Raw genomic sequence first — 14,864 nt, 5'->3', positions numbered from 1 at the left:
ATGCGTCTGAACGTGATATCAATAAATTTGATTAAATATTATTAAATGAGTTAAGTAAAAAACACATTTTTGGACAATACATAATTTATTAAAATTACATGATTAACAATGTTATATACGTGTATCGATTGCGACATATACATGAATAGGATCCTATTTTGATCAGTGCTGGTCTATAATCTCTATCACAATGGCGCAAAGAATAATAGTTTATACAATAATAACACACATTAGTAACAGATATAATCCTATCTTAATGACTCTTTCGCAAGTAATTGCTATCTTTTATAAATAGTGGAATGTTAATTGCCGCGCAACAGCTGGTGTAATGATCCGTGATAAGAATAATTTGTGATAAAAATAAAATGATTAAAATGATTAAATAATTATTCCTCATAACAATTTTGACTTGTGGACACGAGTTAATTGTGTATAATTATAAAAATTGTATTGCTCTTATGCATTACATAATCACATTACCACACGTTATCACATCTGAGGCTTCAGTAGATAATGTGAATTTAATTGTATAGAAGTATTCACGTCTGTTTGAGGTTCTTTGAGAATGTCCTCCTCCAGATTGTGCATAGGCTCCATGCAGTATTCCTGACCGCAAACTTTGCACGCTTCGAAATGCGGCTTAATGGAATTCTTGAGTCTCTGCAAATAACATTATCAATTTCTTTCTAGAATACAAAATGAAATTCCTTTAATTTTCGCACACTGTGCTCCAGTATTTTCTATCAGATATTATTCTGTATTTGTTATACAACATGTGTGTTTTGTAATATTAGATTTCAAAAATAAATGATTAATTTCTATGAAGAATCAATCAATTTGCCTATAAATGATCAACGAATTCTACGAAGAATTTAATCATCTATAGGCAAACTGATCTTGTGGTTACCCAACAACGTACACACAACAAAATTCGACGTACCTCGGCGAACGTGACACCATCCGCTCGGACGAATACGTAAACGGCAAAAGCGGGAATGCAAATTAAGGAGAGAGACGCGATGCCCCATCCGATCGCCTCTGCCCACCATGGATATATGTAGTCGCCGTTGTGATAGGTCGGCGGCTCGTAATCAATTAAACTGAACACCCATACAGCCTGAAGAGATAAGATAATTATGAAAATGCCGGCCGCGTTTTAAGGATCGACTATATATCAAAAATACCGTGCGTAACGAAAGAAGGAACAGAATTTAAAAGTGGGCAATTATATTCACGCAATCGTTATTTTCAAGAAAAACAAAGCATTTTATGTTTCTTTGAAGATATCAATTGCGCGCGAATAATTGCTCGTCTTTAATCCCAGTTCCACGTTTTGTCGCATTCCACTCGATACGATCATTTATCTCAAATATTGCCTTTTGTTCAGACACACAGTTTCGATTCCGTTTGAAAACGAGAATCTTATTATAATACTCATCGATAGTCTTGCATACCATTATGAGTAGAGGTGAAGCGAAGAACCAACAGAACCGAAAGTACATCGAGGGCAAGTGTCCGGTCATTTCTTTCACGTTATTGCACAGCCGCCGTACGCCGTAAAGCCATGAGATAGCGATTACCTCGAAGAACGCCAAAAACATAATGGATATCGACGCGGCGTAATGATCTATCAGTTGGAAGAAATAAATACCACCCTGAGGCAGTCGGGAAATTAAGTAAGACGTAAACATCTATTTTTGCGTTATAAGAATCGAATCGATTCGATGTGTCTGATTCTACCTGTGTGACATTCGGCAATCCGAATAAAAACGAGACGACGCATATGAGAAGAACCAGCACTTCGTGACAGAGAAGATGACGCTTCACCCACTTTGGGAAACCGTCTTGGATCGACGTAACGACCACTTCAACAACGGCAAACTGAAATCCCAGAGTTTACATCACACTCGTTAAAACATTGCAAAAGATAAACTATTACGATCACTAAAATAGAAAGTTTATAAAAATATATAATTTGCATTTCTGTTAAACGCGATGGAGCAAAACTTTGAGATTTAATTTCAAAATTTTTCATTCAACGCGCGATTAATGCCATTTGCACTCCTACAGATTTTTATGTGGGAATACAGTTTGACAATAATCGAGTTTATTTATCGATCAAGCTTATAATATATGCGTGGCTTGAAAGAAAATGTGTATTTTTTTTATACACACATCCTGTAAATACTTACTTGACTGTTCAACGAAAGGCAGACCAGCATGAAGAAAAATAGTACAGCCCAGAATTGAGAAGCTGGCATCTTGCCTAGCGCTTGCGGATAGATGACGAAGACTAGACCAGGTCCTTGAACGGAAATTATGATTTATCTATAAAATGTCAGACAGAGAATTAATCTGACGATGCAAAGTGGTAAGAAAAAAATAGAAAAAAAATATATATCTTTTCGCAACATATATGATATATGCATATTTTTTTTTATATATTATATATATACATATATTTTTTTACGTTTTTAACCTGACGCAAATTTTTATTTCTAATTTTATTTACGTACCGTCAGTCAGGACATCTTCGACGGACATGTTTTGTTCCAGCGCTATATTGCCGATCGTGGCGAAAGAGAATATCCCGACTACTAGACTGCTGAAGGCGTTTATCAGCGAAACAGCGATAGTATCTACCAAGACCGTGTTGTGAAATCTGTTGTAACTCGCGAAACATATCATCGATCCGAAGGCGATGCCTACGGAATTGAAGACTTGTGCTGCAGCATTTATCCAGACCTAAATGACATGAATAATGACAGTATATAACATTTCTTTTTCTTTTCTAACGAAAAAATTAATTATTTTTTCAGAGTACCTTGGCATCGCCGAGCAATTCCCAGCGTGGATGAAAAAAGAATCGCAGACCTTTCGCGGCACCCTCCAGGGTAAGAGAACGCGTGAGAAAGACGATAATCAAGAGGAAAGGTAACGTTGCTGTGAGATACCTTACGCGCGCTGATGACTTGATAGATTTCCAAATGGAAAAATATACCATGATCCACGCGGTTATCAAGCACGCCGCAAGTTCCCATCTCAAGATCCCTGGTTCTTCGATACCGCTACTAATTTGCAGGACTTTCTTGCTAAGTAGATAAAAAGTATAACTATTTTTTTTTCAGATACTTTCAGATTTCTTGTACTATATAAATTTTTTACAAATAATATCATAATCAAATTCTCTTCAATTCCTTCTTAAACATAGTGTGTGGATATCTTGTTAGTATGTATTATTAGAAAGATAATATAAATTAATAAGTCTAAATTTTAGAAGATATACTCGAAGAAGTCCTCGGACGGTGTCCTTGTCGAGTTTGGTCGAGTTCGATTATCGATGGATCCGTAACTGGGCGACCAACAGCGCGGTGAATTCCACGAGTTGTCACAGCGCGACCACGGCTGATCCGCTCGGAATGCCGCAAAAAAATAGTAAATTGCGTAGGCTATTATCACATTATGGTAGGTTGATATCAAAAACGATATCACGACCGACGACAAACCAGCTCCTACAGAGATACAAATATAACATAGAAAATAGCATGTGAAAGAGACATATATTTTTCTCTCTAATTAAAATATATATTTAAAAAAAATGCGTCAAAATTGAGAATTTAAGTCGTTTATATTTGCAAAAAAAAAGTTACATAAAGGAAAGACGACGCTAATTTTATAATTCAAACGTTCTCCAATTATAGTTTCTAAATTAAACGCATGTTTCAAGTTAGCGCGCAAAAGTTTTCAATGACTATTGAATTTTATCGACAATCTATCATTCGATGTCTTATTCATTTACCTTTCAATAACGGACACATTTGACCCAGAGCGCCGATTGGGCCACGACGAGTGAACTGTCCGATGCTGAGCTCCATATATAGTAATGGTACTCCGCATACCACGAGTATTAAAAAATAAGGCACGAGGAACACACCTGAAATGTGATGCGATCGATATAAACAAAATTTTCCATCGAGTATTTGACATTAAAATTATATTTTTCTATTTAAAAAAGCATTGAGAGCTTTTTTTCCAATAAAAAAATTGATCCAGCTTACACAAGACACACGTGGATTTGGCAAATACGTTTCGCTAAATACGGTTACGTGTATGCACGTAATGATACTCGACTTTAATCATAATGTGGGCAGTGACAAGGTCACTGGATGTAACTCTTTATTCGCAATAAACGACAATCGTAGTGTCACGGATTATGACTTAATTCGAGCATTTAGTCACCACGTGGATTAGTCAGCTGTTGACAAGTTTTCCTCAATTGTCAAACTCGCCGGTTCATTTATCCATCTCACTTATCATCATAATTCTTATTTATTTAGTGGCGCGGCTATAATAAGGCTCGATAATACTTTTGATACTTAAGATAGGATACAGATTCTGTTCGCATAGATTTTTTTTTTACAAGCGCGCGTGATCATACATACGTAATACGTACATTTCGGGAAGATGTAAATTAATCCCCACACTGCAGAATGCTATATCGCGTCGCACGCATAAATCATACGATGTTATCCGATCTGTTTTCTCGTCGCTTCAATCTAGCCGAACAACGTACGGATGACAGTTTTCATTTAGTTTAACCGACGATACAAATAATATATTTGCGATTATACTTCAAATAAATTATCGCCAGATATATTAAACACGAGGATGCGCGCGTAGATAACAATCGGCTGATTCCACGTGACGTATCAATGGAGATTGCAGGCTATTTAATTTCTGGCGAAAATCCAATCGCGTCGAATTACAAGGCGGATATAATGACACACATTCGCATTAATGTTGTTACAGTTATTTTCAACAATGTCGTCTTTATCACAAAAATGCAATTTGGCATTGCGGCACAATGAATATCGGAACATGCATCTCGTGCAAGTAGAGCCATATTATTTCCTCTGATTTTCCGGTCTCCTGTTTAATATATGATTTTGCAAAATTACATGCTCACGCACACATATATACACATACACATACTCATATATGTGTATTTTTATAGTAGTCTGCGAGTTATTTGTACAATAAATTAACTTGTGTATGCATGATTGTTGAAATTACAAGCTAGTTTCTAGCTCATCATATATGCAGAGATTATACATATATACTACACAAAATTATGATCAAATAAAGCTGCTTTCAGTTATGTGTTTGTCTACAAATAAAAATAATTTTAAGATTATATATATATATATATATATTTTTTGTATGATTTAATTTATTTATTTATTTAAGTGCCAAAAAATTTATTTCGCTCTTGTTAAATATTTTTAAATACTTTATATCTTCATTCTACAATCTTAATATACATGCAGAGAATTAATTAAAATTAAAATAAGAACTTTCATCATGAGAAATTTTAAGATAATAAAAACATTTTTAAATATTTGACGGGGACTGCGTGCTTGATACATAATCAACGCGTGATTGATAAAATTGAGTAGATAGCCAGTTTATGCTTTCGATAGGGATCGTCAATCGTTCTTCGATCAATTTTCAATCAATTTTTTGTTGTTTCCTAATTTTTTTTTAGATAAAGCGTAGATTTCAGTCGACGTTATTCGAATGAAACGAATTGTTTAAATCATGTAAATCGGATCGCGAGCCGGTTTTCCGGCTCTTCAATTTAAACCGGCACTACCGGCGAAGTGATTCCCGGCCGATTATTTCCACCGGTGTCATTGAAATCATTTACCATGCCCGGCGGAGTAGCCGCGTTCCGGCAAGGTCATGTATCAAGTTCCGCGAGCGAATTGCGCCACGCATCCGGGCTCCGGATGCTTCCAGACTTTGAAAATTGCCGGCAACACGATACGCGCTCACGTTGCAGGGATTGCAAGAGTGCTTGCTCTTGCCCTGAATCTAAAGCTCGACTTACGCAAGATGCCATGATTTTTTCATAGGAGCCACCTTAATTCGATCTTCCGCGACACGGTATAATCTTTCCCTCACTTATATTAGAGAACGCAGTTTTCATTCAATAATAACGATATTCTTCTCGCAGCTTCAGTATTACGACGGTTACGTTTCAACGTCACGCTGTTTTGTTCCTGACAAAAGAATGAAGAATAGAAAGTGATAAAACGCTTTTAAGAGGAAAAAGAGTGAAGAGGTGTTTCATAGTTTAAGCTGATTCGTAACATGACTCTGATGTTCGTGAAAATTAGAGGACGATACCGCGGAGTGTGTTGCTTCGTCAGCTGTTTCGCCAACTGACGTACTTTGCGACGCGCAAAATAAGCGCGTACTCTTATCATAGTCGTGCTAATCGTGGCGACATGTTGCGATTGCGCCGTTTGCTTGCTTGACATTTACAAATTTATTTTTGGCTGCAATCTTATATATATATATATATATATATATATATATATATATATATATATATATATAGGTAACATCTGTGTAAATTTTTATTCTCCTTTTTTTCTTCCTCTCCATTTTTTCTCTTTCTCATGTCGTAAGAATTTTAATTTCAAATCGAATTCGATTTTTAGAACTGAATACAAGATTTATGTGACGATTACACGCAATTTACGCAGATTAATAAATTAATATTACTTATCGTGAGACTCACCGCCGCCACTTTTGTAGCATAGATAAGGAAATCTCCAGAGATTACCGAGACCGACGGAGTAGCCTATGCAGGCCAACACAAATTGCACTTTATTCGCCCAATGGGGCCTCCTGGGTTGCCGATAATCACAAGAATCATCCGCATCCCCGTCATCATAGCTGGCACACGTGGAAAGATCGTCCTCGAAACTGCAAAAATGCCACGTACCTTTATATTACAAATGCAGCGGAGCAAGAACGAAAGACATCCACGGCGCGGAATGTGAAAAAAAAATTGAGAGAACCTGCGGAAAAATGTTGCGAGAGTTCAATTTGTGACGTTATGAGATATGTCGTTTTAGCGAAAGAGAGAATAGCGTAACAAGCATTTTATGAAATATTTCGAGTTGAGCGAATAATTATAATTCCTGTAAGATAAGAAGCAAAGTTTTTGAAAGATAATACTACGCTGCCAAAATTCCTTCGACACAACCAATAAATCGACGAATATTATCAGTCCGTTATCCTTTTTTTTTTTTTTCCAACTATTCGACGACTATTTCGCGCGTCTATGGAAAATATTTGACGCATCGTGAATTTTAATTGACGGAAAATCATGCATGAGTCGATCATATGTCAATCGAGTTACGCGTGGACGTGCGTGCACAATTTGCATGACACGCGCTCGCGAACAAGTCCAGTAACTAATAAATATTCATCGTTATTGTTTATAGAATACGATGTACGCAGTAGTCATCGAATTCAATTATCACGATACCGCCGATTAAAACGATGACAGCGGTTCTGTATTACGCGAGATTATGGATTGTCAATTCCGGACTGATTTAGTTCGCGTTTACCGAAGAGGAAAGGGGGAAGGGGAAAAGAAAAATCTGCCGCAGATAAATCCAAGGCAGACTCTGTATCGTACATCACGATAAAGTATTGCGAAATAACGCGGAGCGTAAAATCGGTCTTGTGCGTCACATTACGCAAGAATCGTGATCGGACGGGAATTTTTATGCGTTTATCGCATAAATTCATACTTTACGGTGCGATGAGCGCAGAAATGGTGTCAGGCTACGAGGCGGGCGGAGGGGCGGGAAAGGGTGGTTGACAATGCTGAAAGATATATGCGACGCACCTGTGTACATTCCCGTTCGTTCCACAACGGAAAACTAATATACCGCGGATGCGATAATGCACGCCGTTACTCGGTGTCGCTACATTTTAAAAGAAAAAAAAATAAAATAAAATAAAATAAAATGAAGTAAAATGTGCGACACGCGGCTATCCCAAACAATAACGAGGACAAGCATCGAATGTGTGACGATAGTATTTATCTCTTATCTTATTATCGCGTGTTCGCATACAATTTCAATTATCTCTGTGAATAATCTCTTTCTACTTGGAACGCGAATCGATTATTCCAATCAAATTAGACACGCGAATTTAAGTTTAATATTCGAGCTTTATTTTATTCGATTAACAACACGTTAATGCGATGTAAGACCAGTGCTCTTTCACGTGCTCGGTTCAAAAACGAGATGTGACGAAGTTACTAAATGTAGGACGACAATTACGGATCGTTTGAAACGCCGTTCCGTTTCAATGGAAGAAGCGGGACGGAGTTGCAACAATATGCCGTATCGCACGGACACACACCGACACACTTGCAACAACGACACGGTCTTACATTGTACATCTATTATCCACTTACGTCTCTGAAACGATACGCCGGAATTGCAGTCCCTGGATAACGAGACCTGCCGGCTTTGCGTCGTGCTTAGAAGACATGCAACGCATCTCTCTCGTCACGTAGTATTCGGGCGCAGTCCTCGACGAGGGATGGGATTCTAATCAGGGTAATCGAAATCGGGGGTCTAATTTAAGCGAGTTCAATTTTCGATAATTCGCATCACACGGACAGAGATCACTTTCGCGTCTGCGTACGCGGTAATCGAGATGTATTCGTGAACTCGAACGAAAATTATTACGAAAATTATACCGACTTCGATCCCCGGTTCTAATTCACTTTAGAGCGGGCCTATCGCGCACCGATGTCGATTAGAGCTGTCCGTGGTAAACCGAGAGCCAATTTCATCGACGCCGTTAATTAACTAACTTGACCCTCTTGCTCCTTTCCAGATCATAGACCTTGGTTATAATGCAGGTATGCATAGCGAGGCAATTCTATCAACAACGGTTAATGTTAATTAATAGTGAAATTGATGCTCTCTCTAAAAATTATTTATTTAACATAATCTAATAAAGGAAAATTGAGTAGAAGTTCTAAAGTCGATTTAATTTAACGTTCTTGAGCTTGCTGCCCATTCAATTTAATCTTGTTTACACAAATGGTCCTTAACTTTTACATTAAATTAATCTAAGAGAACTTATATCCTGAAAAACAAATATAATCTATTTCAATTTATTCTATTTTCTTAATCTCTTTTATCTGTGTTAATGTCTTCCTATGTTCTACTCTACATTTTTAATTCTTTACTAAAAGTCTGTGATCCAGAAAGGAATAGAAGATATTGTCATTAAACATCATTTGTTGTCGATGCAATTGACTTTCAATGATATAAAGAAACTTTGTAACGTTATTATTCGCGTTGAATGCTGCATTAAAGCGATAAACTTGTCACTCAAGATGCAATTAACGTGTATTAAGAAACAAATTTCGTTACACGTTAATCTTATCTCGTAGATAATCACCGAGGATTGTTACAATCCGCCCGCGCGAGTTGCTGTCGTCGATCTTTACTCTACTAAAGATCACATCGGGACAGCTTCATTTTTATATGTCGTATGTATTATGCGTCGTATGCGGATTTAGTTTATTTAGGGTGTTTACACGAAATATTAACTCGCATGTGAGAGAAACATATGGAGGATACAGTTTCGTGTACATTTTAATTCATTGTCAGTCGTAATATTAGTTTATGCGTGATGATGTATTTTTAAATTTGAAAATAAAGAAAATTAATGAATAATTTAAATGCGGGTTTAAGCGGGACAAAAAAAAATTTTAAACGCGACGATCGTGGACTACTTCAATTATTTATCAATTTTTACGATAAGACAGTATCTCGATGATTTACTGGCATTTAGAAGTAGCACAAGTGTTGCATTTAAAATTTAAAAGCGCCTCAGATATTACATTAAAATGCGTACGTCATTATTTTTCTTGTAATAAATCTCATTTCTGAGCTAACATTATTTTCGTCGCGTGTGTTTATTGACACATTGCAAACACAAAGACTGGAATTATTACTTACATCCTTCGTTTATAATTAGATAATTTAACAATTGCATAAGCCTGATCTTTTTAAAAATTAATTTATTTTTTAAAAATGTAATTTTTTTCTCTCTCAAAAAAAATGGGAGAGAGAATTCAACGCGAGATTAATTTTTAAGGAGAAGTGACAGGAGAATTAATCCAACGCATCTGTCATATTCGTTATCGAACTTTAACATCTAATAACATTATGAAACAAGAATGTAGTCTAATCGTAGTAGAGACTTTGTGATTCATTTTCAAAGCGTGCGAAAACGGACTGACGCTCAAGCAGTCACGCGTACGCGCGATCACGTGTGAGGCGTGATTAACGTTCCGCTTCTTCGAAAGCGCCGAGGCATACGATCGTAGGTAATGTGTCTCACTTACGGCGGCGGATGTACCACGTTAAGCAGCTCCGACGGCGAAGTGGGAACTCTACGTATTGTCAGCTTCCGGCCGTCGGAAGAGCCCAGGCCGATCGACGTCAGGGACTTGATCGAGATCGTGTCGGGAAACGAGCGGGGAACTTGATGACTCCCGTTCGACTCGGCGTATAAGTTGGAGGACCAGGTGGGCGACGACTGGTGATAGCAGGAACAGCGCTGCTGGCTTTCATTCATGACCGGATTGGAGATCCTCGGCGAACGCGCGTTAAGACAATGATGATGTCGCACGAGATATGGCTGATCGATGCTCCTGAGGCTCAGTCCACCGGGACTTTGAGGGATTCCGTTGTCGCGACCCGAGCTCGATCCGGACTCGGCCTGGTCGATCATCAGCGGCCGAGATCGCGGCCATCGATGACTGTTGTTCCGAACCACGCTCTCGGGACTGTCATAATCGCGACTCGCGATCGTCCTTCTCACGACGTTGTCCGTTCCCACCGTAGGCGCGACAATGACCCTACGTACGGCGGAATTCAATAAGTGACCTCTCTCCTCTGAGGACCACTCGGCGGAGTCATTCTCGGAATGTTTTCGATGACCGCCGATCCTGATCACGTTCGACTCCGTGTCGTCGGACGCGATGTCCTCCTCTTCCAGCATCGCGCTCATTTTACGCACGTAGTTCGCGACTTGCTTGCCGCCGCGGAACTTGTGGATGACATTGCCGTGCCTCGGCAGGACGGGTTTGTCACTGACACTGCCGCTGATGCCGCTGTCGTTGTTGCCACTCTCGGTGTTCATGATAGCATGACGACCTCTGTAGACAGAGAAAGAGAAATATTGATGGAGGGGGAAAGAATACTTTTGTTAGTATCTTAGACTAATAGAGAGAGAGAGAGAGAGGGCAAGCGTAATTGTAGATAACATAGAATCTCTCTATAAATGAATTTTTCGTTCAAACACCGTATGTGTTCATACTTATTCTACTTTAATACCTTATAATCAAATTAATCACTAGACTTTATCATAATATTAGATAAATATTGATAAAAAAATCAGATCTCTTATATGACACTTCTCAGACAACACCAAAATGTAGATTTAAAAATTAATTTGTTCAGTAAATACATTCAATTCTTCACAGACATATGAATAAAAAAGAAAGACAAGAAAACGATTAATTTATTATCTATTAAATTTTTTTAAAGAAAAAATTAACTCAAGAGTTATCACAGAATTCGCAACCGCAGAAACTCTCGATGTGATTCTAGGACACTAGGAACTTTATATAAATGGACCATACATAGAGAGAAACGTCCGACGGTGTTCGAGCGGGTTTCCGCCGATTTTATCGAAAAGGTGATAGTGGGCGGCGAGGCGCGATAGAATACTGGTGGCTGGATTTAAACGAAAAGAATGCGCGTTTTGTTAGGTATCAAACAGACCGGTCAAAGCGCACATTTGATTTTATAGTTTGCAATTGATGATTCTTCCGTGAGATATCGATTAAATATTCCGCGAATGCTATTTTAACATTTTCGAGATGAGATATTAAATTTAAATCCGCGTGATATATATAATATATACATCTCCGCTATTGTTCGCAATTCATTTACCGATGGAAGCAAAGAATCTCTGCGATATAATATCCATTTGATTAGCATAAATTGTCAGTTATATTAGACAGCATCCTGTGATAAATTTCAATTTGAAAATCGTACAGATTGATAATTTAAATTATTATCCGAGGAATAATTTACCGACTATGAAACTCAAATTGCAAATTGTGTGTGTGAAACATAAAATATATTTACGTGCCAATATTTATATCGTTTATTATTATTAAATGTGAAAGTTTATTATATATATATATTGTAATTCAAAAATTGTTTTCTTACAGATATGACATTTTGAAATCAACAAATATATCAATATTTTTAAAATTTGAAAAACTTATCTTTTGTTTAAACTTTCATCTTTTAAATTTGTTATAAGATTTTTACTTTTTTATTATCTAATTCTTCTTATTTATCTATTTGACAAAATAAAATTTGATTTTCCTTCTACTTCAATACAAATAGGTAATGTACAAATAGGTCTATCGTGTTGCGCGACTTTTTACGACTTTTCTGATAGCTACAGATAACGTCATCACAGGTGTGTGCGATTATCAATCCAATATTTATTACAACATTTTTACTCTTAATAGTGTTTGCGCATGTTTTACGATGTTCAAACAATTTCTATACAATTTGTTACTTCGAATGATGCCTATATAAAATATATTGCGCTAATATTTTTTACAAATTATTATTCAATCTTAAACTTTAATTTTCAAAGTTTCTCTTACAGCACATTCATAATTGATATATCTCGGCAAACAACTAACAAGCTATTAGGAAAATATTTGTAATAGTCACAAGAGTCAATACATTTTTATAGATATACTAATACATCTGCGTTAACTGTACGAACGCGTTATATGACTGTACTAGGGTATCTAAGAGGTCAAGCAAATATCAACTTGCCCCGCATGATGGAACATTTTCAAAGACTCATTGTCAGCATTATTGAGCAAGCATTACAGGAAGCATTTGCTTTTTCGATTAACGAGGAAAAACAATCAAAACTGATCGAACGATCGATCGGAGCGCGCGCGCTTTTCGGAGCACGTCGTCGCCAGTAAACGTCACATTCAGTGACACTTCCATGCACGTCACGTGTCATGCGTTACCTGTCAGATCGCAGCGTGCCTCGAACGGCTCGGGCGCGTCCCAATGAGCCGAGCAAAATTCATCTGCGTATCATTCGAGTGATAATGAGACTGATACGCGCATAAACATACACGCACACACACACATTTACATATATATACACGTGTTTTATCGTCTACAGTGCGTAAAGAGATCGCGTATTTGTTATCTATGCACTTTCACTTTTTTTCTCTTCCACTCATCCTTCTTCTCTCTGTTTCTTTCTCCGAGCGCGAGATTGTCTTCGGACTGCGAAACATCGACGACAACCTTCGTGAATCCGCGTTTCACGACGATCCAGATTTGTATGTGCGCCCGTGCGTCGTGTTCACCCGTGAATCGTGACGCACACGCACGAGCACGCATACACTTACTGTTACCAAACACTGCGATGTCAGCGCCGTCATATGTGCGGTATTCATGACACGTGTTTAGTTGAGAGAAAAAGAGAGACTTCAAGCTTGAATTGTATGACTCGTACAACTCGACCGGTTCTGGCGGGGACCAATGATATCTTATTCTAAATGCGTGTCCACTTCTCTCGTGTGACCAGCGCTGAGTATTTAGCAAGTCAAGTGGGAGGAGGTATCAACGTACGCTCAATCATGTGATTAGAGAAAAAAATATATATAGACTGTATAAACTGAGAGTGACAGATAGTTTAGAGAGATTTATTCAGATTTTATGGGATTTAAAAAATATTATTGCTAATTTCCTAGTATCGAATTTAAAAAGATTTGCGTCAACAAAATAAAACTATACAAAAGATAACGCAGCTGATAATATATACTAATGATTCAAGAAAAAAGATAGATATATAGAGAGAAAGAGGGAAAAAGAGAGAGAAAGAGGAAAGTGCAATGTAAAAATGTTAACTGTTATCGATATAAAGCGGAATCTAAACCAAGGGAATAAATATCAATAAAAAGCTGTTTGTGACAATTAATAATTTTATACAAATTATTTTATAAAAATTTTATTACAAAATTTAAGAAAAAAATTTTTAATTTATAATTGACGTTTTTTCATGCTTATTAAATGATATTCGTTTATGCTCATTTGTTTAATCTAAATTTGATCTAAGATATTGAGCTTAAATATGGAAAATTATTCCATTTATTTTTGCATATAAATAATGACAATTAATATTTCAAGAGATTATGTTTTATTACACATTATAACTGTGTATACTCGCAATATATGAGATTTTGCACTTGAGAATCATATCACTATACTAATATGAACGACTAATTCTTAATGTAAATGATTGACAGCCTGGTATTTTTCCCTCTCGGTACAAGATCCCTTTAAATCCGTTCTAAAACAATTGTCTATCCATATTTAACATTATCGCAGTTTGTTCATCCTTTTAGATCTCGTAGAAAATATATAGTAAAAGAGATTTATGGATGTTATAAAGAACATAAACTGCAAAAGCGAGATGTTCTTTATGTCTTTAGGGTTCCCTAATAAATACAACAGCTGTTTAAACAACACACTCAAATAATGTGACAATTTAAATATAATGCGTAGAACTTTCTTCTCCCAAGATATTTAATTCACAAACTTAAAACGATACTGAATAGTGAATGCAGACTGATCTTGAATACAGGCAACAAGTGAAACGTTGCCGTTCGCCTGTCGAGTAGCAACTGTATCTACTGCGATGCTTTAAGTTTCCGCAGAAAGCAGACATAAAGATCCATTTTTACCATTTATCTTTTAATCGCGTCTTTATTTTTGCAAGTAGAAACGTATTTTATTCTAATCTTTTTTCTTTATTTTAATTTTTTAATTTATTCAAATTTTTATAGTTTTTTATAATAACTATACATTACAGCAATGTTTAAAAAATAAACAAGATTCTATACAAAC

At 36.8% G+C, this 14,864-nt stretch overlaps 1 protein-coding gene across 2 annotated transcripts; it reads right to left on the bottom strand.

Annotated features, from left to right (window-relative positions):
- Positions 1–66: 66 nt before the first annotated feature.
- LOC126852529 (sodium- and chloride-dependent GABA transporter ine-like) lies at positions 67–13,476 on the bottom strand. 2 transcript variants are annotated; one of them, XM_050597853.1, is made up of 12 exons: positions 12,971–13,471; positions 10,238–11,053; positions 6,587–6,774; positions 3,800–3,934; positions 3,287–3,512; positions 2,825–3,092; positions 2,517–2,745; positions 2,193–2,305; positions 1,741–1,881; positions 1,455–1,655; positions 941–1,117; positions 67–660 (listed from the first exon to the last, which is right to left on the bottom strand). In XM_050597853.1, exons 2-12 carry the CDS (start codon positions 11,035–11,037, stop codon positions 490–492), a joined length of 2,649 nt encoding a protein of 882 aa, XP_050453810.1. In that variant the 5' UTR covers positions 11,038–11,053; positions 12,971–13,471; the 3' UTR covers positions 67–489. The 2 variants fall into 2 exon arrangements, 1 of the variants encoding a protein (XP_050453810.1); XR_007687919.1 differs by lacking the exon at positions 67–660 and having other exon boundaries at positions 970–1,117; positions 1,455–1,627; positions 12,971–13,476.
- Between the last annotated feature and the right edge of the window lie 1,388 nt (positions 13,477–14,864).

The sequence above is a fragment of the Cataglyphis hispanica genome, chromosome 1, assembly GCF_021464435.1.
Source record: "Cataglyphis hispanica isolate Lineage 1 chromosome 1, ULB_Chis1_1.0, whole genome shotgun sequence".
Classification (NCBI taxonomy): domain Eukaryota; kingdom Metazoa; phylum Arthropoda; class Insecta; order Hymenoptera; family Formicidae; genus Cataglyphis; species Cataglyphis hispanica.
Note: the sequence above shows the minus strand (reverse complement) of the source record. Positions and strands in the feature narration are given on the sequence as shown.